Source organism: Antechinus flavipes, chromosome 2 (assembly GCF_016432865.1).
Source record: "Antechinus flavipes isolate AdamAnt ecotype Samford, QLD, Australia chromosome 2, AdamAnt_v2, whole genome shotgun sequence".
Lineage (NCBI taxonomy): Eukaryota > Metazoa > Chordata > Mammalia > Dasyuromorphia > Dasyuridae > Antechinus > Antechinus flavipes.
Window position 1 is genome coordinate 512,185,056 of NC_067399.1, and position 27,194 is coordinate 512,212,249.

The 27,194-nt window shown below is 40.9% G+C and overlaps 1 protein-coding gene across 2 annotated transcripts; it reads right to left on the reverse strand.

Moving 5' to 3' along the window:
* Window positions 1-554: 554 nt before the first annotated feature.
* SALL2 (spalt like transcription factor 2) lies at window positions 555-27,194 on the reverse strand. 2 transcript variants are annotated; one of them, XM_051980421.1, is made up of 3 exons: window positions 26,962-27,194; window positions 8,836-11,696; window positions 555-8,373 (listed from the first exon to the last, which is right to left on the reverse strand). In XM_051980421.1, exons 1-3 carry the CDS (start codon window positions 27,032-27,034, stop codon window positions 7,972-7,974), a joined length of 3,336 nt encoding a protein of 1,111 aa, XP_051836381.1. In that variant the 5' UTR covers window positions 27,035-27,194; the 3' UTR covers window positions 555-7,971. The 2 variants fall into 2 exon arrangements, with proteins under 2 accessions (XP_051836381.1, XP_051836382.1); XM_051980422.1 differs by lacking the exon at window positions 26,962-27,194 and adding an exon at window positions 12,264-12,594.

The following is a 27,194-nucleotide window of genomic DNA, read 5'->3' on the forward strand; positions in this document are numbered from 1 at the left end:
TTTTGTCGCAAGCGCCAGTGGGTATTGGCGATGTGAAGCCGAAATAGTCATGGTGGTAGTTGGCAGGAGGACGGCCATGTTGATTATAGCCACATGTGCGGCCATGTTGGAAGTTAGCAGAAGAGGAGCCATGTTAAGAAGGCAGATCATGTGACGAAAGGTTCCAAAAGCTGGGAGTGGATCGTAGAGATCATCTCATACAATTTAAACCGAATTAATATAACCGTAAATATTTCTAGCATAATGTTTTAAAGTTTGCAAAGCACCTTCCGCATGTCAATTAATTTGATCCTCACAAGAATCCTAGGAATTACCTGCTATTTTTAATACACCTTCAGTCAAGTCAGTGAGTCAGTGAGTAGCAAGCATTGTATGGGAGGTAGAGGTTAAGATGGGGTGGTAGCCAGTACAAAAGTGCATAGTCTAAGATCAATTGTCAATTTGTGTAAGGAACTGATGGGGTCAACACCAAATAATGAGGTGGGGATAGCAATTCCTAGTTCAAAATACAAGGTACAAGGGACTAGGCGCATGTGAAGAATTAACAATGTACCTTCTCTTTGCCAAAAGTTGCCTTTATTTACAAGAAGAGGATACATACAAAATGAAGAGATAAAACAGACACCAGGAGTGGTAAATAGGAAATAGATTTGGGAGAATATATAGTTAGCAAGGAAAGGGGTTTTAACAATTAACAAGGGAAAAAACAAGCTCCCTAGTGGAATTCACAATTAACCGGAAGGGGGTAGGTTGTGAAGAACATTAAATATCAACTTTTTATATTTGACACAGGAGATAATAGGAAGCCATGAGAGTTTATTGAGTAGAAAAAATAACATGGTCAAAACTGATTCAAGATGTGAAAGATTTTGTAAAGGTAGAAATGATAAATTTTGACAATAGACGGGTGAGAGTGAAAATTTATAGATAAGACTGAAGCTACAAGCCCGAGTGACTGAGATGTTCCTTGACAATAATAGGTAAGTTTGGAAAAGGGGAAAGTTCTGGAGAAAGATAATAGGTTTAATATTGGATTTGTTGTGATTGAAATATTTTATGAGACATCTAAGATGTCCAATGGCAAATGGTGATTTGAGACTATAAGTCAGGAGAAAGATTATGACTGGGTAATTTTATGTGAAAAATCATTTCCATAGATTTCATAATTGAATGTATGAAATCTGATGAGATAACCCTTTAAAATAGTATAGAAGGAGAAGAAAAGAGGATCCAGGCCAGAGTCTTGGGGAAAACTCACAATTAGTGGGAATGAAATGGGTAAATTAGCAACAGAGATTGAGAAGGAACAGTCAAACAGGAAAAGAGAGAATAAGTGTCACAAAAAAACTAGAGAAGGGGTAGCTAGTTGGTGTAGATAAGAATTGAGAAAAAGACATAAGGATCCTTGGTAACTTTGAAGATAGCACTTAAATAGAAGGAGCAATTATGCCACACAATTCAAAAAAGCTTAATAACTATTAAATAAATGTGGTATTATGCTAGGCAATTTGGTGAGTTTTAATTTCCACCTTTCACTGGAGTATTTATTTTAACATTCATTCATTCAATAAATATTAAATCTTTCTCTGTGTGAGACATTCTGTTAGCAGGGTATCTACTAGGGAAAAGAACAATTCATGGTATTATGTAAAATATAAGTTTTTTGAGAAAAAAAGATTTTATTTATTTTTTTTTATTTTTTTGCTGAGGCAATTGGGATTAAGTGACTTGACCCTGTTTTTTTTTTTTTTTTTGCTGAGGCAATTGGGATTAAGTGACTTGCCCAGGATCACACAGATAGAAAGTGTTAAGTGTCAGAGGCCAGATTTGAACTCAAGTCCTCCTGACTTCAGGGCTGGTGCTCTATCCATTGTGCCACTTAGCCGCCTCAACTTCTTTTTTTGTCGTATTGCTCTATATATATACCTAGTATAGGATTTAATAGAACATCATAGATCATCAATAGGTGAATTGATTTATATTGAATATGCAAAACGTATCATATTGGTGGAATAAACTAGCTACTTTGGGAAAGAATGTTCATTTAATAACAAAAACATCAAATAAACATTTGAAAGATTTAGTGTTTTAGCACTTCAGCTGGTATCTTGAAGAACTAGCATTTCCTTTCAGTAGGCAAATATGTGAGAAAAATGGGTACTAGAAATAGGATGTGGTGTGAGCAAAGACACAAAAGTGGAAAAGAGATTTTGTATGGGACACAGTATTCCTGAATGATTAAAGCATGAGATTCCCATTTAGAAGTAAAGAACAAACTATAAAAGTAAGGGCTTAAAGAGAAGAGGCGTTTTGGAAGACTTTGGAAGGTTTTGAATATTTGGATTTTATTTAGTAAAGTTAATTGGATTTTACTTAGGCTATGTGAAATAATTGGATATTTTTAATAGAATGATATGATCAGAGCAATGCTTTAGGAAGATTAATCTGTCCAGGAGGCCCAGAATGGCTTATCAGAAAAAAATGAGGAAACATGGATACTTAATTTTATACAGGACATAGCTTGGACATCTCTTTGAAACTTGCCAGTCTTCCTTGTATGACAGCTATTTTTAAATTTCCTTTCTCCCTAACCTCTTCCTTTCTACCTACTGTCCTTTAGATTTCAAGTTTCTTGAGAGTAGTTCCTTTTGTATTTTTGTGTGTGTGTGTGTGTGTGTGTGTGTGTACATTAATAAGCACCATATATTTGCAAAGGGTAAGAAACTTAGATATTTGATGAATTAAAGTATTGCAGTAGTCTAGGTATCAGATAATTAGGGCTTAAAAATTGGTTAGTGGTATTTAACGTGGAAAGGAAGGGACATAGAATTTGAGAGAAATTGCAAAAAAATTGTGAGAAATGTTGGGAAGAAAAGTTTGTTCCATCAAAGTCCCTGAACCTAGGTTTCTTAGTTGGGCAAATGTCTTTTGAAATATATAAATAGGGAGTAGCTAGGTAGCACAGAGGATAGAGCACCAGCCCTGAAGTCAGGAAGACTTGAATTCAAATGTGACCTCAGACAGTTAACACTTCCTCTCTGTATGATCCTGGGCAAGTGACTTAACCTCAATTGCCTCAGCAAAAAAAACAAAACATCTCTCTCTCTCTCTCTCTCTCTCTCAATGGGGAGGGAAGGGTAAGAGGAAGATATCTGTTCCTTCTTGTTGAAATTTCCACACTGAAAGGGGAACTGACCCAAAGGTCTAAAGTTAAAATAGACATCTTTCCTTGCTAGTGAGAAATTGCATTCTACCATTTTATATGAATTTATATGTGTCATAGGAAAATTGTATGGTTGATAATAGTAAATGCAACTTTTTTTAAAGTTTAGGATGATGTGGGATAAGCTAAGAAAACCAGATTTTTCTGTATATTTAGCTAAAAATAGTTCATTGTAAAATTACAGAGGTTTTAGAATTATATAAAATTGGAAAGGAATCTTAACAGCCAATCTATTCCTATTTACATATATGAAAACAAAGGCTCATAGAGGTTAAGTGATTTTCCCACAATCATTTGGACTTTTGATTCGCTCAAAGCATTTATTCATGCTGCTTCTTTTGGTACCATGAAAGATTTCATATCAGGCCTTTTCTGACCAAGAAATATGTCCATTTGCTCCAAGCAATCAAAGATATACTCCATTCACTTCTATTCCTCTTTCTATCTTTTTTCACTCATATCCAACTCTTCTTAATTCCATTTGGGCTTTTCTTGGCAGAGATACAGATGAATGATTTGCCATTCTCTTCTCCAGATCATTTCACAGATGAGGAAATTGAAGCGTTAAGTGACTCATCCAGAGTCTCACAGATAGTATTTGAGGCCAGATTTGATTTCAGGAAAATGATTCTTCCCTAACTTAAGGTCCCAGTGTTTTATCCACTGTGCCACCTAGCTACACCTTTACCATCTTTACCTCTACTTCATTCATTTGGTCACTCAAACTAACAACAGACCTTAAACTTTTACTTTTCTCACCTTTAGCAGATATGCTCAGTTCTCTGGTACTATGTATTCTTTTTTTCTTTCCTAATTTTTTTATATTATTGATTCTCAGAAACATGGCCAACAGTGACACATTTACTTTTTTTTTTCTTTAAGAAAATAGTAATAGCACTTGAAAGTTTTCAAAGCGCTTTTAAAAAATTATCTCACTTGAGCCTCATGATCACTTTAGGAGGTAGGTGCTATTATTGGCACTATTTTATAGATATTAATCTATCCTCCATTCAGCTACTAAAAAATGATTTTTGTAAAATGCAAGTCCAATTATGTCAATCCTTCAATCCTCTTAACTCCTGATTTTCTATCGAATTTAAGAACAAACACATTTTGTTGACATTCAAAACCATACATTGCCTAGTCCCTCCCACCTTTCCAGTCTTTTTGTATCTTACTCCTCAATTTACTCTTTGATCTAGTGACATTGGCCTCCTGGCTGTTCTGCAAATGAGATACTTCATCTCTCAGCTCCAGGTGTTCTCTCTGGCTGTCTCCCAGGCTTGGAATACTTAGCATCTTCTACTCCAATTATTAACTCCTGACTTCCTTTAAATCACGAACAAAATCCCATCTTCAGGAAAGCCTTCCCCAACTGCTGTTAATTCCAGTACATTTCCCCTGTTAATTATTTCCTTTTTATCCTGTATATATTTTGTTTTGTATTTGTTTGCATATTGTCTCCCCCATTTGATAGTAAGCTCCTAGATGGCAAAATCTGCCTTTTGCCTCTTGTTGTGTCCCCTGTGCTTAACAAAGTACCTGGCACATGGTAGGAGCTAAATAAATGTTCATTGATTGATTCAAAGGTTAGAAGGCGATGAGAGCTAATATGTTCTAAGGGAGGAGTTTTTTGTAGATGTGGAAGAAATCTCATTAATAGATTCATCAAAAGAGAAAATGTAATACTGGGGATTTATCTTTCTTCAAAGATTTAGTAGTTTTAGGTGAAAGAGGAATCTTTAAGAGGCAATTTTATCTGGAGCAGATGCTCATCATAGCAAAGATTTAGAATTTGAAGAGTTGGTAAAGGCCATATAGTCCAATACCCTTGTTGCACATATGAGAAACAGAAGAAAATCACATGGGTAGTAAGTGGCACAAAATTCAGGTTCCCTAATGCCAAATTCAGCACTCTTTCATTGCTTTGTGCTGTTTCCTGAAGATGGGAATGCTAGAATGAGTAGGATATAAAGGGGAAGTTCAATCCATGGAAACACATTTCTGAATTAACATCCTATATCTTTCTGGAGCAACAGGAGCCAGGGTAGGTGTGCCCCAAAAGGGGGTGATAGAGGTCTTACTGTTTTCTGCTTTTTCCATTTTCCTCAGAAGCTACTCTCTATTTTATTTTTGCCATTCTGGAGCATATAGAATTCTTTACAACTGTGCCAATATCAAGTACAGTATATGTTTTTCTTTTTATTTTTAAACATATCCATCTGAAAGACACAACCCTGCTTCTTCATTATATGGTGTATCATTACTTTGATTTTTAATTTTGATTATTTGATTTTTTTAAAAAAGATTCTCTGGATAGATTAGAAACAATGTAAGCTTTATAAGTTTCAGTCATTCACTCACCCAGGCCACTAAATTAGGGAACATACACTTTCCAAAGGGCTGACTAGATTTAAAAAAAAAAAAAAAAAACCTCTGTGAGAAAGGAGGAGCTGGAAGGGGGAAGGGAGGAAAATAAGTAACTCATGGAGAAAAGGAATAAGGTAAAACTGAAGATATAGAAAAGGACTGGGCTGAAATAATAGTAAAGGGTGGGAAGATAGGATAGGAAGGAAGAGAATGAATAAAGAGGGGGAAAAATGACTTGAAGAATGAAGAAGCAAACAGAGGAGAAAAATAAAATGGAACAGTGGGAGAGGGGGTGGGGAGGCAGAAAGAGAGCTTTGCTGGGATTAAAACTGACCTGAAGTAAGGAAGTGTCCATCAATAGAAGCCTCACAGACAGCTGTTGCCATGAGAGCTGGCACCTCAACAGAGGGCAAGTCAGGTTTAATTAGTTAAATAACATTATCTGTAACCAATGAGAGTGAGGAAAGTAGAGAGAATGGAAGGGGTTGTTGACCCACCTCCTTCCTTAGCGAGAATGAAAAAGGAAGGGAACAAGAGACACACAAAGCTTTGCCAGGAATTAAAGGGATAGGAGCCATTTCCTTATTCTGGACCTCATGGGACTCCGGGTCTTTTCCATTCACCAGTTGTATTTTTAAAAGGAAATAATACAGCTCCGGTGAGGCCAACTGGAATCCAATACCTATTCATTGCTTAGGCCTGAGCTTAAGCAAAGAATAGATTTACTCACCTCCTTCCCTTTTGTCTTGGAGCTGGGCTCACAACAGGAGCTCCTACTTAAATCTGAAGTATGCTTCAAATGCCCACTTAGAGACCTGAAGATTCTCTCTGGAGAAGCAAGGCAATGAAGTCAAAAAATGTTTCAATAATTCCTCCAAATCAGAATTTCGACTTTACCCTGAGACTGAGGTAGAAAATAGCTACTTCATCCTGGCCATGAGATGCCTCTGCTCTCTACCCCACTCAATAGCTTTGGAGATATCACATTATTTTTTGAGAAAGCAGTAGGAGTAAAGCCACTTATTTATAAATCATTAATTTATTTCACATAATTTCATAGGTTTTTTTTTTTTTGTTTCTTTATTTCAAGAAATAAGAGAATCAGTTCACCTTCTTGATTCCTTTAGCTGACCTAATAACAACTAGAGGTTTGGGGATAAATCAGATAACTGTAATAAAGTAGCTCCCTTTTCATACAGAGTAGTGTCAGAAGATCCTAGGTTTGTATAATGGCAAAGAAAACACCTGAGATGGGAAAGAATAGAGAATGAAAATTTCCTACCTTTTAAGGATAAGGTAGAGGGAGGGAACATTCCCATTCTAGAAGTTATAATAGTTTTAAGATTGGACATAAGAAACATTAATACCACATGCTCAATTCAGGCAAAGGGGGACAGAAGGGGAGAGGGAGAGAGTGGTATAGCACACAGACTGCTTGTGCTAAACAATCTGAATCACAAGGAGCAAACAACACAAATGCTTGGTCAAAACACCTTTAATGATAGAGAGAAAGACACTAATATCTCCCCTGTCTGCCCTGCATATTTCACTATGTTAGCCTACAGTTTTAAAGAAGAAGCTGCCATTCACATCCCTCGATGGCAGGACTTCTGACAACTACTCCTCTTCTGGAGGTCGTTTCCACATGATCCTATGTTAAGAGTAAATACTACATCTCGTCTGTTACAGGAGGAAGGAGAAGGGCATACATCTCCAGGAGCTGGTTTCCAAAGTCTGGGTCTCTGGGAGAGCCAGATAGTAATGAAGACACAAGCCCTGGTCCATGGTCCATGGGGAAGAGGAAGAGTTTAGAGAGAAGGATATTAGGAGAAAAGTAGAATCTAGGGGAAGGGGAGAAATCTAATAAACTGGAAACATACCAGTTTGAGGGGACTTGTTACACTGCCCTCTGTGCACTTTTGCACCTTGTGTCATTACTATAGTCAAACATTCTCTAGAGCCATCCAATCTGGATTGAGATTCCCTCCTTCAGATACATATCCCAAATCCAGAATGACAAGAGTTCATACCAGGTCCAATGCTCTTCTTATTACCCTCATGTCCCTGCCCATGAACCACCCACCCTAAACCCTCAACTGCTCTTTCCAGAAATAAGTCAAACTTGCACCCTCCCAAACCCTACATTGGGAAAGCTTCAAGATGAGAAGCTGCCATTCTCCAATGCCTCTGTGAGGCCACAGTCAGGAGAAGGCAGGCTGATATGTCCTGCCATACCCACCAGGCTCCTTGCTGAAATGTGGCTCTCGAGACCTGTGGGTTAGCATACCCTTCATGTCTTCTCATCCCACCGTGCTAAGCCACGAACCACTGCAAATTGCTGGCACCTGCTGGAATAGGGTGAGGGGCACTGCAGTTTGCTACTTCTCTTCTCTGCCTGGCTTCTCAGGTATAGTCTTGGATGCAGGAGGCTGGAATATGAGGGGGGTGGTCTTCTTGGCCTCACTGGATCCTACTACTGGAGATGATTTCCCAGACACAATTTCTGGACCAAACAGGGCAGGTGTTGCCAGGGCAGCAGTGGTGGTAGAGGTGGAGCTGGAACCCGGGGGTTTAGAGGCCAGGCCACTTGACAGGAAAGCTGTGTACTGGTTCCAAAAAGATAGGGGGCCCACCCCCACCAATTGGGTAGGGACGTCCCGGGGCAGGAAGTCCTGTAGCTTGACCCGGCCACCAGAGAGGAGGGGCATGGGGCCCTCCAGGGACAGATGCCGGCCCCTTCGGGCTGGGCTGCAATTCCAAACGTGGGTGCTCAGGTGCACCTGCCAGGAGGGAAAGGGAAAGGAAGAGAGGAGAGGGAAGGTTCACCCCTGAAGAAGCTAGAGAGGGTTCCCCTTGGGGAATAGAAGGCCTTCTAGAGAACTGTGTTTCTCACAAGGGTAGAAGGGTGAATGAAAAATTCCACAGGGGACTGTCCCCTGCAGATACCATGATCTCATATGCATAGGGGGGCTGGAGAGGATCTTTGGGGATATAATTATATTAGGGAGCCCCATGTGTTACTGACAATGATATAAAGGGGCAGGTAAAATCATAAGGGTTCTTCTATGGAGCCCCCACCCTCTGCTCCTTGGTTCAGGAAGCAGTTAGAGGGTTCACTGGATTGCAGGGTCATCTTTCCTACCAAAAGGACAGAAGCCTGGTGTAGAGATTGAGGCTGAATGGCCTGGGGCCAGGGCGAGTGAAGGTACATTTTGAGGACCATGGGGGGCAAAGGGCTGTACCTGGTGGTGTGCCAGCAGCACGTGCTTCTTGAGGGTGGCCCGCTCAGGGAAGCCCTGCTTGCAGATGCTGCAGGTGAAGAGTGAGCCTTCCTTGCTGTGGGCCTTGTGATGCTCCTCCAGGGCTGCCTGGCTGGGACAGGACTGGCCACATACCCCACAGGACCTCTTACTGCTGCTGCTCATGCTCTCCCCATGCTCTTTCCTTCTGGCCTCCTGCATGCCTTGTCCCTCTGCTATGACAGCACTGACTACTTCTCCTTCTGGAGAGAGCAATGAAGTTGGGCTGCTATTCCCCTCTGCTTGTCCATCCCCCCCTTCGATGCCTCCTGTAGGTTCACTGCTTCCATGATCTGTGGGCTGAGGTTCCTCCAGGTTGCCAGCTAAAGGCAGGGAAGGTTGTTGGGTCGGATTCTCACCACTGTCCATCTCCTTTCCAGATGCTGCTGCTGTTGAGGTTGCTGCCTCATCCTCTGGACCAGATGCTTCTTCTGAATCCCCCCTCATGGAAACAGCCTTCTCACCACCACTCTCTGAGCCCCTCCCTGCCAAGGAATCCTCATCTGTTATATCTTCCTCCTCTTCTTCCTCTTCCTCCTCCTCTTCTTCAGACAGTTCCTCTTCTGGGGATCCCTGCTGCTGTGGTGGCAGTGGCTGCTGCTGCTGCTGCTGCTGCTGTGAGAAGACTCCTGCCACTTGTGTCGAAGACTGTTCCGCTCCACTTTCCTTTGTAGCTACCCCACCTTCAGGCAGCATGGTGCCCCCATTGGGGATCTGCCCACCCAGGTGCATACGGACATGTTGCTGCAGAGTGACGGCATTGGTGAATTTCTTCTGACAAATGGGGCAAGAGTTTTGGGCCCGGGCAGCTGGACTAGCTTTATGACCTACAAAGTGGGCCCGAAGATTGCCCCGAGTAGAGAAGGCCCTACCACACACTTTGCATTTGAAGGGTCTCTCCCCGCCGTGCTGCCCATAATGGAGTCGTAAGGCTCGGGGACAACTCAGCACTCGAAGGCAGATAACACACTGATTAGGGCCTGAGGAGGATGAAGAAGACACTGCAGGGGCAGAGGTGGTAGAGGCCCCTGAGGCAGTCGAGATGGCCCCGACAGCTCCCTGGCCATCAATCTTTTCCACCAATTGCTGCAACTTGGAGGTCTCTGAAGGAGAAGCCCCCAAGGGCTCTAGCACATATGGGAAAGGGAAGCCACCAGTGCTCTTGAAGTGGTTGGTCAGCAGGGCCCAGCTAGGTAAAGATGTTACTAGTTTACTCAGTTGCATCCTAGTTGCTGTACCAGTTTCTGCTCCTCCGGCAACAGCTGAGCCTTCACTTCCAGGTGGGGTGTTCTCATCTGCTTTGTTCTTTGGTTCCACTGCCTTCATGAGCACAAACTTATTAAAGGCTGGGAGCCCTGGAGCTGTGGCCGTGCCTGCAGAGGTGGAGAGCAGGGTTAGGCTCTCCGTGGCAGTGAGTGCTGTGGCAGAAGCTGACAGTGGCTTACGTTCCGCACCCCCTGAAGCGGCTTCCTCCTCAGCCTTCTCTGGAGGCACGGACATGCCATAGGGGAGACCACTACCTGTAATGACGTAGTCCAGGTGTTCTGGTACTGGGTGTGGGTTCATCTGTACATGAGGGTACTTCTCTCGGTGGCGGTGGAAATGGACCTTTAGATTGCCTCTGGTGGTGAAGCGATTGCCACAGACATTGCATTTGTAAGGTCTCTCACCTGTGTGAGAGCGAAGGTGGATCTGTAGGGCACTGTCGCTACCAAATACCTTGGCACAGAAGCGGCACTTGTGTCGCCCACCAGGCTTCTCTAAGGGGCCCATCACTTCTCCATAGCCCAGCTCACCACTACCATTCTTCGGTTTCAGAAGACCTGGGGAAGATGCTGCTTCCAAGCCCCGGGCTGCCCCCAGGCACTGTGCTGCCAGCAATCCTGTGGTACCAGGGAATGCCAGGTGGGGAGAGGTGATCAGTTGGTCTGTGGTGCCTGGCAGTGCTGGGGAAGGGTTTGGAGTAGGGGTAGTTTTGTGGCTTCGCCCCACCGCGCTGCTAGAAAAGGGGTGCTGTGCCCCCAGTGGGTGATAAAGGTGGAAGAAGGCTGGCTTAGGTACTTCTGTCCCAGAGGTGGAAGAGGAGGAAGAGGAAGAAGATGGTGTAAGTGTCTTACTTGTCTGGCCAGGCTTGATGGGACTAAAGAGGGGTAGCAGGGTCTTGGAAGATGTAGTTGCACCTGTGCCAGGTAGTTCTGAGGGACTGGCAGTAGCACCCACTGACTGACCCAAGGAACCCAGCAGGAGCACTTGACGGCAGATCTGCTCTGTCATCTGCATTTGGTGGATCTGTCTCTGTTGCAGGACCCGGAGTTCCTCAAGTATCAAGGGGATGTTCAAATGACCACTACCTGCTCCAGGAGGAGGGGGAGGAGGTGGTGGTGGAGGGGGTGCAGGGGTAGACTCAGAAGCTAAAGGGGTTGCTCCCAGCTTGGGGCTGGCCAAAATCAGGCCCCCCCCACCACCAGCTGAACTAGCTCCTGTGGTGGTGATGAGAAAGTGATCTGAAGATTCTTCTCGGCCCCGCTCTGACCCCCAGCTGGTGTCTGGGGGTACTGAGGGCCCAGGATCAGGTGGATTGCTGTGTTCTGTATCCATAATCTGAGGGCTGTCTTGGCTTTCTGGTCGAACTTCAGAAGAAGAGGAGGAGGAGTTTGACCTAGAATTCTCCTGGCTTCCGAGGATGACCATTACTGGGGGTTCAGTACAACACGTATTTTGATGAGTGAGGAATTCAGTTGGATCAGTGAACTGGGCACAACACTTGGCACAGACTTGGGGCTGGTCCTCGTCACCAGTGTCACCTGAAAAGAGGAAAAGGGGATTGGGAGGGAGTAAGGATGGGTGAGAGGAGAAGAAGAAAGAGGCTCTGATTAACAACCCATTCAACACAGCTGGGGGGGGGGGGGAATTGCTGGAGGACTGGGATGGTTTACACTCAAGCAGACAAGAGTAGTCCGAGTACCGACCCCGCCTCCACTCTCTCCCTCACCCCCCCCTCCCCCGACAGAGAGTATATACTAGGGTTACCATCCCGCCAGTACAGACCACCCCATGGCTACAGTCATGCAAGAGATACCCCATACATCCTTCCTCAGAGGCGCCGGGAGGTGGGGGAGGGGGCAGCGTTATCTCCGCAGTTAGGTGGTGGAAGGAGGGGAGGGAAAGGGTGGAAGGAGCTACGGGGGAGGGAAGTGGGGGAAGAAAAGAGAGGCGGGGCAGTGGCCTAAGTGAGCTGGACATTGAGCTCCCCTCCGATCGTAAACCCCCTCCTCTAGCCAACATTATCTAGTCCTCCCCTTTCCTCCCTCCCCCGCCCATTCCCTTCCTTTCCTTTTAATCCCCTCCCCAGGCCCCTGCTCCTACCGCACCTCTGGGCTCAGCCCGCAGTTCGCCACAGGGTCCCCCTGGACGAGAACTCCTTCCGGCCTCGTGCGCCATGATGGGGGTGCAGGAATTGGGGGGACAATAGGGATGGGAATGGGGGAGGGGAGGAGGTGGCAGCGGCCGCGGTAGCTGCGGCAGCCTCTGCACCCAGGCGTCTTGACTGCAGAGATGGAGCTCGGCAGCAGCGAAGCAGCTATGGCGAGGGGGGCGGGGAGGAGCAAGGGGAGCGGGGGGAGACAAGCAGGGAAGGGGAGGCGGAGCAAGAAGAAGAGGAGGAGGAAGAGGAGCTGCTTAGGGAAAATGCAGGGAAAGGGGAGAGGGGAGGAGCCTGTGGGGAGGAGAGGCGCGAGGAAGGAGGGGTCAGAGCTTTTAGAGGTAGGTGCACAGGGGGAGAAGGGGAGGTAGGAGGAGAGCATCCTCGTGAGGGTCTTGAGCCCAGCCAGCAAATTAAGAGTGTCCCCATGATTAGGGGCTATACTAAGATTAGACCCTTTCATTCTTCCGGGGCTGGTCATCCACACCTCCTTACCTTCCTTTTCTAAGTAATGACCTGACCACAAGTCTACGGAACACATTTGGACACAGCCTTACTTATTAAAGGACTTTCATGAACTGATCATATTTTCTTTCAAGAAAGGATCTGATGAACCAGGAAGGTCTGGACCTGATTACTTTTTTTCTCCAGAAATCTCTGGAGAAAAATGTATATACTCCATTAATGTATTTTCATGGTAGACTGTTTTCACAAAGAATGATAGTTAGCTTTCCCCTTATGGTAGAACTCTAAGTAAGATTTTTTCAGGGCCATTAGGTCACTTCTACTTCCTTTTTGTGAACACCCTGTCTTCTCCCTAAAGAATACCTGAGTGTAGAAATCCTGTAGGTCCCCCAGGAAAAGCCCATTTCCTGAATAAGCCAGGTTTCAAGAACAAGCAACTTCCTATTCAATAGTTTTATTCTTTTTATTTTAGTTTTTATTCTTGGGTCTGGGAAACTATTAAGATAATTATTGAGGGGAAGGGCTTTGATCTGGAAATGGTTCTGAGAAAGGGCAGGGCAGGTTTCTCTCTTTGGACAATTAAAAAAAAAAAAAAAAGGCAAAGAAAGCAGAAGGACCAAGTAAGTGATTTGGCTGGGTTATGTGATTCCTGAATTCTGTGTTTCATGATATACATTCTGCCTATGTTTCTAGAAATTGCTAGTACTTTTCAAGAGGGAACTTATTAGAATCATTAAATTTTCAAGTTGGAAGGGATCTAAGAAATAATTTATCTTGGGAAAAAAAAAATTACCCTCTACAGCAAGGCTTTTAAAACTTTTTCTACTCACAATCCATTTTCACTCAAGAAATTTCTACATTACCCCAGCTATATAGATATATAAAATAGGTATACAAATCAAACATTTACTGATAACAAATCATAATTTTGCAACCCCTACATTCAGTATGTAATTGAGACCCACACTTAAGAAACTGGGCATGTATGAGTAAGAACCCTGCCCCAAGATAGGGGCAAAAGATAGATGTTCAAATCTCAGTTCTGAGACCAATTGTGTTATGTTACCTTGTGAAGTCACATTCTTTTTGTAGCATTTCCATGAAGATCTCAGCAAAGTCCTTTTTCAAATCCCTTAAAGTGTTCCCCCAATGTTTGATCCTCAGAGTTTCTCTATACTTATCTCATTAGCAATGGCCTCTCTCTTCACTTTCAGATATTGTCTCTATGTAGATAATTTTCAGTTCTACATTTTATAGGCTTGACCTTCTTGAGTTTCTGATCTGTCTTTTCAATTGCCAACAGGATATTTGAACCTGAGTTTTCTCCTGGGACTCCAAACTCCAGTTCCAAACCAAGTTCATATCTTTCCTGAAACATTTTTTTTCTTGACTATTTTTGTCATTAGCACTATCATCTACCTATCAATGTTAGAAAATGTGGTGATATCTTTGAATCACCCCCTCTTCTACTTCTCGTAGTCAGTCAGTTTTGAGTCCCGTGGGTTTTTTCTTCTCTTATAGGTTTCATCTGCCTTTCTGTAATGTATTTCATCTGCCTCCTCTCTATTCTCACTACCACCAGCTCATATAGGCTCCATTTCCTACCCACTTGGCTTATTACAACAGCCTCCTAATAAATCTAGTCTCTATTCTCCCCTCCCTGCGACAGTCTTTATACAGCATAAGATTTATCTGCTTTATGAATAGATATGAACTTGTAATTTCTGTTGCCTAATGAACCAAGTTAAACTACTATTCTTGCATTCAAAGCTTTCTACAGTTTAGTTACACTCTGCTTTTCCAATCTTTTCTTATACAAGTCATCTATACATATCCTAACTTTCAGTCAAACTGAACTTTTTGCCATCCCCTGTATATGCTTCATTATTTCATATGTCTATGCCTTTGCTTATGTTTTCACTCAAGCTTGCAATACTCTTTCAGACAGTTACAGGTTTAAACTTCCTAACCTCCACTGAACAATAAAGATAGCTTCTTTTACTCAGGACACTTCATACTTGCCAGTTGCAACCAAAGACATGGTAAGTTAATGGCAAAAGTTTTGGCTAAGAGGATTCCTATGTTTACTAAAACTGATGTTAGATTATTATAGCTTTAGGACAGAGATTGATGAGAAGAAGCAGATCCTATAGATTTGGGTGGTAGAGAAATTCCTGAGAATTCTATCTGGAGGGATAGAAATTGGGTAAAATCTAGAATGCACACAAAATCATTGGCAGATGAAGCGACCATCAAGTCTACATGTTTGAAGAATTATACCTTTGCCCTTTCTCTAGGACAGGAGTTTATTTTTTGCCCCACCCCCACCCCCTCAGAACAATACTTCATTGCTAAAAAAAAAAAAAAAAATTACTGAGGGTAGATCTCACCCTAAAAGATCTATAACAGAACACAGAAATGGAAAGATAGGAATAATGGAAACAGTGGTTTTTTTTAGAATTATGACACCTCCCACCCTGAAGGATGAAGTAATGGACAAAAGTGGCCAATGGCTTTGCATAATTCCTGAAGCTAGTTGCCTCCAAAATTAACCAGTTTCTTCCATTACTTCCTGCAACTTTCTCCTAGAGACATTTCACACCTATTGTGTAAGGAGCCTAAATCCTAGATTCCTAAATATTTTATACAATCAGTAACTTTAAATGGAATTTCTCTCTGTAACTCTAACTGTTGGGTTTTGTTAGTGATATATAAGAATGCTGATGATTTGTGTGGGTTTACTTTGTATCCTGCAACTTTGCTAAAGGTGTGGACTGTTTCTTATAACTTTTTAGTAGAATCTCTGGGGTTCTCTAAGTATACCATCATATCATCAGCAAAGAGTGATAATTTGGTTTCCTCATTGCCTATTCTTATTCCTTTAATCTCTTTCTCAACTCTTATTGCCAAAGCTAGCATTTCTAATACAATATTAAATAGTAATGGTGATAGTGGGCAACCTTGTTTCACTCCTGATCTTATTTGGAATGGTTGCAGTTTGTCCCCGTTACATATGATGCTTACTGCTGGTTTTAAATAGATGCTACTGATTATTTTAAGGAAAAGTCCATTTATTCCTTTACTCTCAAGAGTTTTTAATAGGAATGGATGTTGGATTTTATCAAATGCTTTTTCTGCATCTATTGAGATGATCATATGGTTTTTGTGAATTTGATTATTAATATGGCCCATTATACTGATAGTTTTCCTAATATTGAACCAGCCCTGCATTCCTGGTATAAATCCTACTTGATCGTGGTATATTATCCTGGGGATGATTTTCTGTAGTCGTTTTGCTAATATCTTATTTAAGATTTTAGTATCAATATTCATTAGAGAGATTGGCCTATAATTTTCTCTCTCTGTTTTCAACCTACCTGTTTAGGTATCAGTACCATGTCTGTGTCATAAAAGGAATTTTGTAGAACTCCTTCATTCCCTATTTTTTCAAATGGTTTATAAAGCATTGGGGCTAATTGTTCTTTGAATGTTTGGTAGAATTCACATGTAAATCCATCTGGTCCCGGGGATTTTTTTTTAGGGAGTTGATTAATAGCTTGTTCTATTTCTTTTTCTGAAATGGGACTATTTAAGCAATTTACTTCCTCCTCTGATAATCTGGGAAGCCTATATTTTTGGAGGTAGTCATCCATTTCACTTAGGTTATCAAATTTATTGGCATAAAGTTGGGCAAAGTAACCCCTTATTATTTCTTTAATTTCCTCTTCATTGGTGGAAAGTTCTCCCTTTTCATTTTTAAGACTACTAATTTGATTTTCCTCTCAAGGAGCCTAAGTCCTGATCCAGATTGCTTTTTTTGGAACCAACCCTAATTAAGGGCAGGCACTTTGGTTATTAATCTAGTTTATTTGCACCAGATTTCAGTAGACCCATTTCTTCTGAAGAGCCCCTTAAACATCTTGCTGTAATCTAGGGTAGGATAGGAGTTCTTAAATTGACATGCACAGACTCCCAAGACATCTATGAATAAATTTTAGTGGATATATGAACATGGATGGAAAAAATTGCCTCTTTATTCTCACCTCTAAATGAAATTTTTCATTTCTTTCAATTATGGATGTAAGCAACCTATTATATTCTGAAGAAAGGTCCTGTAGGCTTTGACAAAAGGGTCCATGATACAAAAAGGTTAAGAATCTGCTTTAGAAAGAAATTTAAAGGAGGAAATGGGATTCTGAAAGCTGAGTTGAAGAAGCAATTCTCTACACTAGAATCTCATTCGTGTCTCTACACATTTGCCCAGGTCAAACCCAGTGCCTGGACCACACAGGTACTCCAACATCATCTTTCAGAATACTTTATTCAAAGCTCAAATCAAGTCTTACCCTTCCTACTCCTTCCTGCTGAAATAGTTTTCTCTCTTCAAGTGTCCTAATGGAGTTTGTCTTTGTCTGACAACACCACCCCCCCCTTTTTTTTTGTTATTTTATTTACTTTCTACCTGGTTTCATATTTATTGATAAATGTGTCCCTCCTCACCTACATCTTGTCACCTCTGCTGTAGTATAGTGACAAATGTTTCCCTTTACAAGCTACATGGCTTGTGTGCCTCTTTGAGCCTTGGGTAACTTTCAAAGGCTGGTCTATGATAGATTGCCATTTTACCAGATATAGGTGGCATAGATCTGGTTGAACATAGAATAAATCATTAACATATCCTCTTTTCCCATCTCTCTTTCCCAATTCAAGCAGAATGTCAGTTTCTTGAGAACAGAAATTGAATTGTTTTTCATCTTTATAACCTAAGTAGTTGGCATTTAATAAGTGTTTGTTGAATTAAATTTTTGAGTATGATTTTATTCATGTTACTTTATCCCTGAGTTAGTCATTAGAGATAATAATAGTTGTCACAATTTACTCATTAAGTGGAGATAATAGTTGTTCTACCTCAAAAGAAATATTGGAAGCTAAAATGAGACATTTTACTGTTTCAAAAGACACATGATTTATTCAGTGTGCATATTCTTTTCACAGAAGCAGATTGCAAGCCCTTTCATGTTTTAGAGCAGGGTTTATAGCCTGATGTCTATTCATTTAGGAAAAAAAATTTTGTTAACTATTTCAGTATCATTAGTTTCTTTTGTATTAAAAAACATTATTCTACTATAACAGTTTATACAATGACAACACTATTGTAGAGAAAAAACACTGAAAGATGAGAGAAATTCTGATCAATGTAATGATAAACCATGAGTCCAGAGGCCTGAAGATGACACACCAGCTCCCTTCACTGCATCCTTTGCCCTCTTTCCCCACCTCCTATTAAAGAAGTGATAAACTTAAAATGCGGAGATCATACAGGGTCATAGTGTGAAATTTTGTTTGGGTAGGTTATGTATGTTTATGATGAGATGTTTTGTTTTATCTGTTAAATAGGAGAGGACAATGAGAGAAACAGATTGTTTAAAGTAAATAAATTTATTCTTAAAAAAATAAGCAAAGGTATATTGTGAATGAGTGGACAAAAAACTTCATAGAGAGCAATCTTGGCTAGATTCGTCTTCAGATGACAGATATAGAGAGGACGGAAAATAGGATAAGAAAAGGAAAAATCTTCAGTGATATATACATAAAACATGTAAATGTTATTTTCAGTGTTGAGCATCATGAATTTTGGGGCTTATGTGATAAGCAATTTTCATAAAAGTTCTATGCCTTGTTGTGGTATGAAGAGTGATCCTGGGTTCTCAAGAGGCTATATCTGAGGAAAAGTCTTGTTGATACAGGCCAAATATTGTGGAAATTTTGAAGAGGCTCCCTGGGGTGAGGAAAATGATTTTTTTGGGGGGAGGTGACTACTGTTGGTTCACTAACAGGCACAATTGAAGAAATGCATGCCATGAAAATGGAAAGGCATAAAGTTAGGAAAGCCCAGTTCAGAAACAGCAAAGGAGGCCAGTTTGCACAGAATGTAGAAAGTGCAAAAGAGAATTATGGGACCTAAGTCTGAAAAGGAGCTCTTTAATTGCTAAACTGAGAAGTGTTTATTGACCTAGGAGCAATGATGTCACCCCAGATTGTGGAATAAGAACAGTGACATGTTCAGACCTGTGTATTTAGAAAGGATATTTGGTCTGCTTGTATGGGTAACAGATGCAAGGGGGAGGGCCTTTAAGGGAGATAAATTTAGAAATATATAATGCTAATTGTAACAGTTTATTGAATCACATAGGGTTTGCAACCTGTCTAGATGGAGGGAGTATTCACCTCTAAGAAACTATAAATCTTTTATATACTGAAGTATATACATGTGTGATAATACACTTCTGTCTTTTTGTTTCCTTTTAAGACTCAGCTCAAATCCTACTTTTTACAGGTGGCCTTTCCCAATACTCCCAGCACTAGTTCCCTTTCCCTCCCACATTACCTTCTACCTACTCTGTTTATATCTTATAATAATATCTAGCACTTATATAGTGCTTTAAGATTTGCAAAAATGTTTTGTACATATTATTTCATTTGATCCTACCATGACCCTGAGAGGTAGAGGCTATTATTATCTCCATTTTACACATGAGGAAACAGGTTTACTAAGGCTGAGAGACTTGCCTGTAGTCACATAGTTTGTAGTGAATGAGGTAAATTTTGAACTCAGTTCTTCCTGCCTTCAGGTTTTCCTGAGCCTAGTTATTTACATGTTGTTTTTTCCATTAGAAAGAGAGCTCTTTGAGGGCAGGGATTATTTTTGCTTTTCTTGTCTCTTAGAGACATAAAGCTAATTTACTGTTGATTTGGTAGGCAGATCAATAATAATGATCATACTAACATGTAAAGACCAGAACATCATTGCAGTGTTGTTGTATTATTTCTCATAATGCTTCCTTAATATTGAATGGGACTAGTACTTAGGACATGTCTCTATTAGAAGTTCCAGTGGATTTGGAATTGTTATTGGGAACAAGGACCACACTTCTGATTTCATTGGAACTCCTGGGTAAAGAAACTCCCTTTACCAGGGTAGGTCAGCATCTTCATTCAAACTTCAAGTCTTTTTAAGAATTATCCAGAACACAGAGAAGTTAAGTCACTTGCCAGTATTTGTCAGCAGTAGGACTTAAACTCAGGTTCAGAGTTGTAAAGCCCTACTTTTTGTTTGTTTTATTAATGATACCAAACCTCTTTCCCATCATGATCTTTGAATGATAGGGTTTTGTTGCTTTGTTTTTAAGCCACAGAATCATGGGATTTTATAATTGGAAGGGACTTAGTGACCATGAGGACAACTAGGTGGTATAGTATATGAAGTGCTGGAACTCATCTTCCTAATTTTTTTTTTTAATATCTTCCTAATTTCAAATCTGGCCTTAGACACTTATTAACTGCATGACCCTGGACAAGTCACTTAACCCTGTTTGTCTTAGTTTTCTCATCCATAAAATGATCTGGAAAAGGAAATGGCAAGCCACTCCAGTATCTTTGCCAAGAAAACCCCAAATGGGTCACAGAGAACCAGACACAACTCAATAAGTAGAGATTATGGAGTACCCTATTCACTTCCATCCTCTCCTCTTACAGTCAGGAAAATTGAGAAGGTAAAATGATTTGTCTATAGCCACACAGTTAAGTTCATGGCAGACAGGGAACTAGAATACAAGTTTCTTGATCAAGCCCATCTGATTCAAATGATTTTGCTCAGAGGATCTCAGTCATCTAAACTTATGTGCTCAAGGTGAATCCCTTTAATTGGTGCTATAGTTTTTTGATTCCAGGCTTAATCCGGAAAACCATATTGATGGGGGGAAAAAAAGATTTATTAAATTCTGAAATTCAGTCCAAGGATAAGTACAGTTTATTGCATTTTTCAGAAGAAACTATAGCTCTAAGAGGTTAAGGGTCTTCCTCAAGGTCACACAGCAACTGAGTGGAACTAAAGCTAGAATTCAGGTTTTCTAATGCCAGTCTGATGCTTTTTGAAGCATAATGATCCTGTCCTCCTTTGCTAAAATGAGAGAAATTGCCTTATGTGGCCACCACCTGTCATTTGCTCTTTATAGTCAGTAAAGGAAAGGAAGTCAGATGGAGGCCCTCTACTGAGCGTTTGTTAATTAGCATTGAATATTTGATCTCAGGTTGCTGTTTTTGCCAAGTCTTCTTACAAAAAAGAAACCCTTTTCATCTTCTCCAGGGAAACACTGTCCCCTTTCTTACTTTTTAACTCAACTTGCTTTCTGATCCGTAAGTTGATCTGTGTTCTTCTTTAAGGTAAATTTAGCCTGTGGTGAAAGGTGATGGATCAACAGCTTCTTGTAAAGAGAAACACTATTTCCCAGCATTTTGGAGCTGGGGAGGTGGGGGTGGGTAGGAACTTTCTTTCCCTGAGGGGCCTCGGTTTAGCCAAACAGACACTAATGGAAACCCAAACACAAATAAGTTAAAACCAGATGGTATCCCTACTTAACAGATAAGGTGAAAAAAGTCACTCTGGGTTATGTGGGAAAAGAAATAACTAGCATTAGAACCTCGAAATCACGTTTTAATCTAGAAAGGAACCTAGAAGGTTACCCCTTTTTGGCTCTTTAACCATGCTCAATCCCATTCAACTGCTGTTTTGAGTTTAGAAGAGAATGTTAGGAGAGAAGGAAAGGTGAGATGGGACCTAAGAAACCCTTTATGCCTAGTGGGAAATGTAGGAGAACCTACCAACAAACTTCTAAAGAAAAAATAAAGGAAACTTGGAGAGAAAAAACAATAGATAATTGGATCCCCTGTCAAAATTATGAAGTCATTTAGGTTGTTTTCAGCACCCCCAATTTCCCTTTTTCCTCTCTTCCCATTCCTATCTCCCCTTACCTTCCCGCCAAGACAAGGACTCAATGACCTTTGCTCTTCTCTCCCCCAACAAGCTAAAGACCTTGGAAAAAAGATCTCAGTCGTTTACACTTGGGTGAGTATTTAAACCCTGGGTCACCTTTTTCAGCTGTATTTATACTTAAAGCCTTACTTATCTCTAATTGTACCAAGGTTAAAGGAATTTCAAACAGCAATCAGTAAGTAGGGGATTTTTTTTTGGGGGGGGGGTGGTACTAGGGGAACAATTTTCAGGCCCTTGAAATCACATCACATATTAAGCTTATACAGAATAAATCTTATACTGAACAGGTAGCTTCTACAACTTTTTGTCCTTCAGAAGTATAGCTTCCTCTCACTTAATTTCTCTGTCTGTTTTTCTCTTTCTCCCATCTGCCACAATCTATAACTATAACAATCTGGGGTCACAGATTTCATTCCTACCCTTGTCCTGATGGAAAAAATACATATCTATCTTTAGAATCCTTTCTAAACTAACATTATACAATATTGTGATTTTCAGGATCATCACACTTTTGATCACATACAAAGCTGTGCTTTTAAAAAATGCCTTTTTGGCAGGAAGAAACTTGGTACTCTACTCAGAATATGACTATTTCCAGTTCATTCTGGCACTTGGATGCAACTGTGATCTAGCCAGAGAGTTAAAGAAACATAAGCTATCAGAACCTATGAAGGGGTTTGATAGCATCTTTACAGATCACCTAATCTAACCCCTTTATTTTTCTACTGAAAATACTGAGCCCCAGAAAGGAGAAATGTTTGGTCCAAAGTCACACAGTTTGTTAGTGTGACTTACCATGATTCCAAGTCCATGACCATTCATGATAGGATGTTTTTCCACTAAGTTTCTAGCCAGCAGACTTGAATCTTTGTGCCAGCTCTGCTATTAATCCACTAGTTCTGGGGTATATCATCTCAAGTCCATTTCTCTCTCTGGGGGGAATCTCTCAGATTATCCATTTGTGGAATGATGGTTGAGAGTGGGAGGCTGTGAGGTAGGGTTAGGGAAATAGAATCAGTATGCTCTGAGCTTGTGAATTCTATGATTTATGATATTTCTAACCATTAGGTTAGGTTTGTATAATTGAATAATTAGAAAATATTTTTCCTTTAGAAAGTAGAACAAATAAAGCCGTCAACACTGATTTTTGTATATTTTCCCTTTGCTGACTCTGTTCTATATGATACCTCTTGGTATCTTGGTTGTTACCCTGTTTGTTCTCTCTCTTACTAAATAACTGGATTTCGGGTTCTTTCTCAGTTGTATTATTCTGAACTCCTTACCCCACCTCCCTCCAGTTTCATCCCTTAGATTTTCTAATGCAGATTTCTAGTTTAAAGACAGCTCTCTTCTCTGAAGTTTCACCGTTTCATCCTTCATGTGCAACATTTACTATTTTTAGTTGGTGTCTTGAGCATGAACTTTTGGGCAAAAGAAAGGGTAGAAGAATGCCTCTTCACACAATTCTTACTTTCCCAAAATATTAGGTGATATGGGCAAGGCTCTAGGATTTGAAAATGGATAAGCTTGAGGCCATAGGTATGTATCAGAGCTTGAAGGGAAACAAAAAGAACTAGGATAAAATCCATGTTCCCAATAACACACTAAAAATGCTTTCTTGATGTTTACTCCGAGGACAGGAATTTAACGTATATCAAAAGACTAGGTATTTCTTAAATTGTTTTGGGACTTACAAAGGCTTTCATAAAGCTAGAAAATGTCACTGGGGAAAGAAGTTACTGGGAAGAGAAAAAAAGATGGAAGGAAAAATTAGTATTCTAAAATTAACAGCCTCAAAATCATATAAATATAAAGAAGCCCTTATTATATAACACAAGGGGGAGAAGGAGCTAACATTGCAAAACATAAAGCACGTTACCTATTAAGACCAATATACATATGTAATATATGCAAGGTGTCCTAAAAACCTTAATGTCATTTTAAGCTTTAATGACACAATTTTCCAATAGTTTAATAATTTAAAAATGACATTAAACTTTAGGACACCCTGATCTTTCTCTCTCAATTTCATCTCTCTCATAGCAATCTATATATTGTTTTTCTTTTCTTTCTTTTTTTTTGCTGAGGCAGTTGGGATTAAGTGACTTGCCCAGGGTCACACAGCCAGGAAGAGATTAAGTGTCTGAGGCCAGATTTGAACTCAGGTCCTCCTGATTACCAGGCTGGTGCTCTATCCACTGCCCCACCTAGCTGTCCCTATATCTTGTTTTTCTATCTTCTCAGTCTTATCTCTCTATTATATAAACTGTGTCTATATGTTAATAAATAGTATATATATATATATATACACATTTAATTGGAAGTGGTCTTAGAAATAAATTTTGTCTCATCTTTTATTTTACAGGAAGAAACTGTGGACCAGAGAAAGAAAGTAATTTCTCAAGATCATCCTGTTATTTCATGGCAGATTCCAATTCATTGTTCTTCCCATTGCACCATGCTACTTCCTATGTTATTTCCAAAACCTGTTTCCCTTCCTCCCCTCCCCTCCCTTCCCAAGTCTATCTGTCCTGTCTCAACCTGGAATTTAGATCTTCTGTTTCTGTCTGGCCCTTGCTCAATGTTGTGGCAGAATCTATGGAGATAGTAAACTAAATCCTGATGATAATATTATGAAATGCAAAGGCATCCACTGCATTTAGGGAGAACCCAGGAAAATCTATGTAGCATTATTCTAGGGCAAAGGGCCATTTGGATTCTTTCAGAGAGAATTGGATTCTTTTGAGTAAGATCTGTGTGCAGGGTTGGAGTACCTCATAGGAAAACCAGATACTTGCTCTATGTCTTGTAAAGTAACAAGAATTCAGAACTTTTCTTGTGATGGAGAAGAAAAGTAAGCAACAAGAGTCCAGAATTCTGGGGAACTTGTTCTGGTGATCTGGCACCATTGAAAACTGCCTGATCTACTTTATGCAAGCTGCTCATGACCCCTTGTTTAAAATTTATTTGGAAAGCAGAATTCACAGGATTTACCTCTATAAAGTATAAGAAAAAAAAAACCCTTTGCAAATTTTATCAGTATAATAACACAGTATCAATAAATAATAACAATCATAGCTAGCATTTATGCAGTGTTTATCAAATGTAGCACACCATGCTAAGGGCTTTACAATTCTCTCATTTGATCCTAACAATAACCTTGTAAACGAGGTGCTATTATTATTCCCATTTTACAAATGAGAAAATTAAGGCAAGTGGAAGTCAAATGACTTGCCCAGGTTCATACAACTAGGGTCTGAGGTCACATTTGAACTCGAGTCTTCCTGATTCCAGACCCAGCCCTCTATTTATTGTGTTACTAAACAGTCACTTTAGGTGATTCTGAAGAGAAAGCATTTACATAAATCGCAGTAATTTGGTGCAATCCCTTCCCTGCTCTTTAGTCTGTCTGACTTTGTGTTTCTGGGCTTTTCTTAATCAAAGACGACACTAAGAATGGAGTTATTTCCTATTTCATACCTTGTAGTGATGCTTTATGTGACATCATTTACACATTCCCAGTATCCAAGAATGAAACAACTGGAAAGAGCTAAAAGTTCCACGCTGGGTAGTCACTGGAGACTTCTTTATGACGCTTTTTGGTAATAGTGGTTTTTCCTTGAGCTATTTGGTACTGAGAGTGAGTTAGATGTGAGAAGGAGGGCTATGGTTGACTCCAGGGGTTCAGCATCGCTCCACGATTGAACCAGCAGGGGAGCTGGGCTGTGAAATGATTCCTATCCTCCCAGGGAGGTCTCCTGTAGAGCATAGGGAAAAAACAACCTGCCTAGAAGCAGCACTATGAAGGACTAATTTGGCGTAGGATTGGTAGGAAGCCATAACCACTCTACTACTAAATACGGACACAGCAGGATTCTAGGAAATTTTGGAACATCTGAATTGGGCCTTCCATAAGAGCCTGAAAAAATTTAGTTCACTCAAACCATAATCTGTCTGCCAAGGAAGGCTGTTCCACACTCAGAAGCCCACTGTGAACTGATCTGTGTGACCCCTAGGTCTTTTAGCTACATGGAGGGGAGGGGAGTTTAACCTGTGAATAGTGCCAGGGTTTTTCAGACTCAATTCTTTGCTAAACAGTGTTCCAGGAGACTTTTCCCCCCATGGAGTCCATATTATAAACTCAAGCCAAACTCACAAGAGTTCCTGAGTTTTGTTCTTGATTCATTTTCCTCTTGTAATGGGGGAAGTTGTATCGTGTCATAATGGTTGCCGTAAATGATTTTTGGGCCAAAACACCAGTCATCAGAAAGACCTTGAAAATCAAACATCAGTTCTTCCCACTAAATATTTTAGTGAATTTTGATGTAGTGAACATTGGGACAGGAAGTTAGGACAGCAGCATCTTATACTATTGTGTGATTGAGAATTATAATCTCCCTGGTAGATGGTATAATGCCTTGCACATAGTAGGCCCCTAATAAATATCTGTTGAACTTAATTCTCTATTCATAAAGTAGAAATAGTAATAGTTGCCCCTGCCCATAAGAATATTGGAAGAATAAAGAAAAGATGCAAAACAAAAACTCTTAGTTAATTAACAGAAAAGATTTCCCCAAATCAAAGTTAGTTTGGTTTTTCTATAATTGTGGCTAATGTGATAATATGCACATATCCATATTCACTTCTACATAAACTACATTGCAAACTCCCCCACTTTTCCTATCCAGGCTCTTCTGAAATAACCCCTGTTGCACAAGTCTAAGCCACTTACACTGACTGACCTCCTCTAACATCCACCCCGAGTGACACAGATACACACCAAAAGCCAGGTCTTATTCCCACTGTCATAGATAGGCACTCTCCCTTGGGGGAGTCCTTCTGATCTCTTCTCAACTCAACAATGAGAAACTTTTTTTCTCCTCCCTCTCAGGGGAACACGCACGTTTTTATCCAACTCATTCTCCTGCAACCCAACTCCCCATAAAGAAAGGGGGAAAAATCCCACCCCTAAGAGACAGTCTTCAGGTCTGAGGACGTTACTTAGCAACGGCACAAAGACCAGCCAGCACAGGGGACATGAAGGGAAACTCTTTGGGTGGGGGAGACAGAGCCAGTTTGGAAACTCCATTTTCATCAAGAGACAAACAACAGGAAAACAAAAAGAGAAGCAACCTCAAGGAAAGCTGAGGGGGCCCACTCCCAACCCCAAGTTACCCCCAGAAACCCACCAGCCTCATTTCTTAACTCCTGTTCTTATCAAAAATGACCAGGTTTCTCTTACCTTGTTACTGGATGTCAACCTCTGCCCACCTCCCAGGTGCTCTCCCCCAGCTGCTAGCCTGTTTTCCTGAGCTTTGTCCCCCTTCTCATCTTTCCCTGGGACACCCACCGTTCTCAGAAGCGGTGGAACCGTCGCAGTCCGAGATTAACTGTTGGGGTTTCCGTTGCTTTCGTCGAGACATGCCCAGGCCAGAGAGAGGTGGGGAAGGGAGGGGCGACCGTTCACTTAGTTTCAATAAGGGTGACTTGGTCCTGTCTCCCAATTTGGTCTGGAGCCAGTGGATGCCTCTCCCAGAGCAGGTCACTCTAAAACAGAGGTTCTTCCTCTACAAAGATAAATTG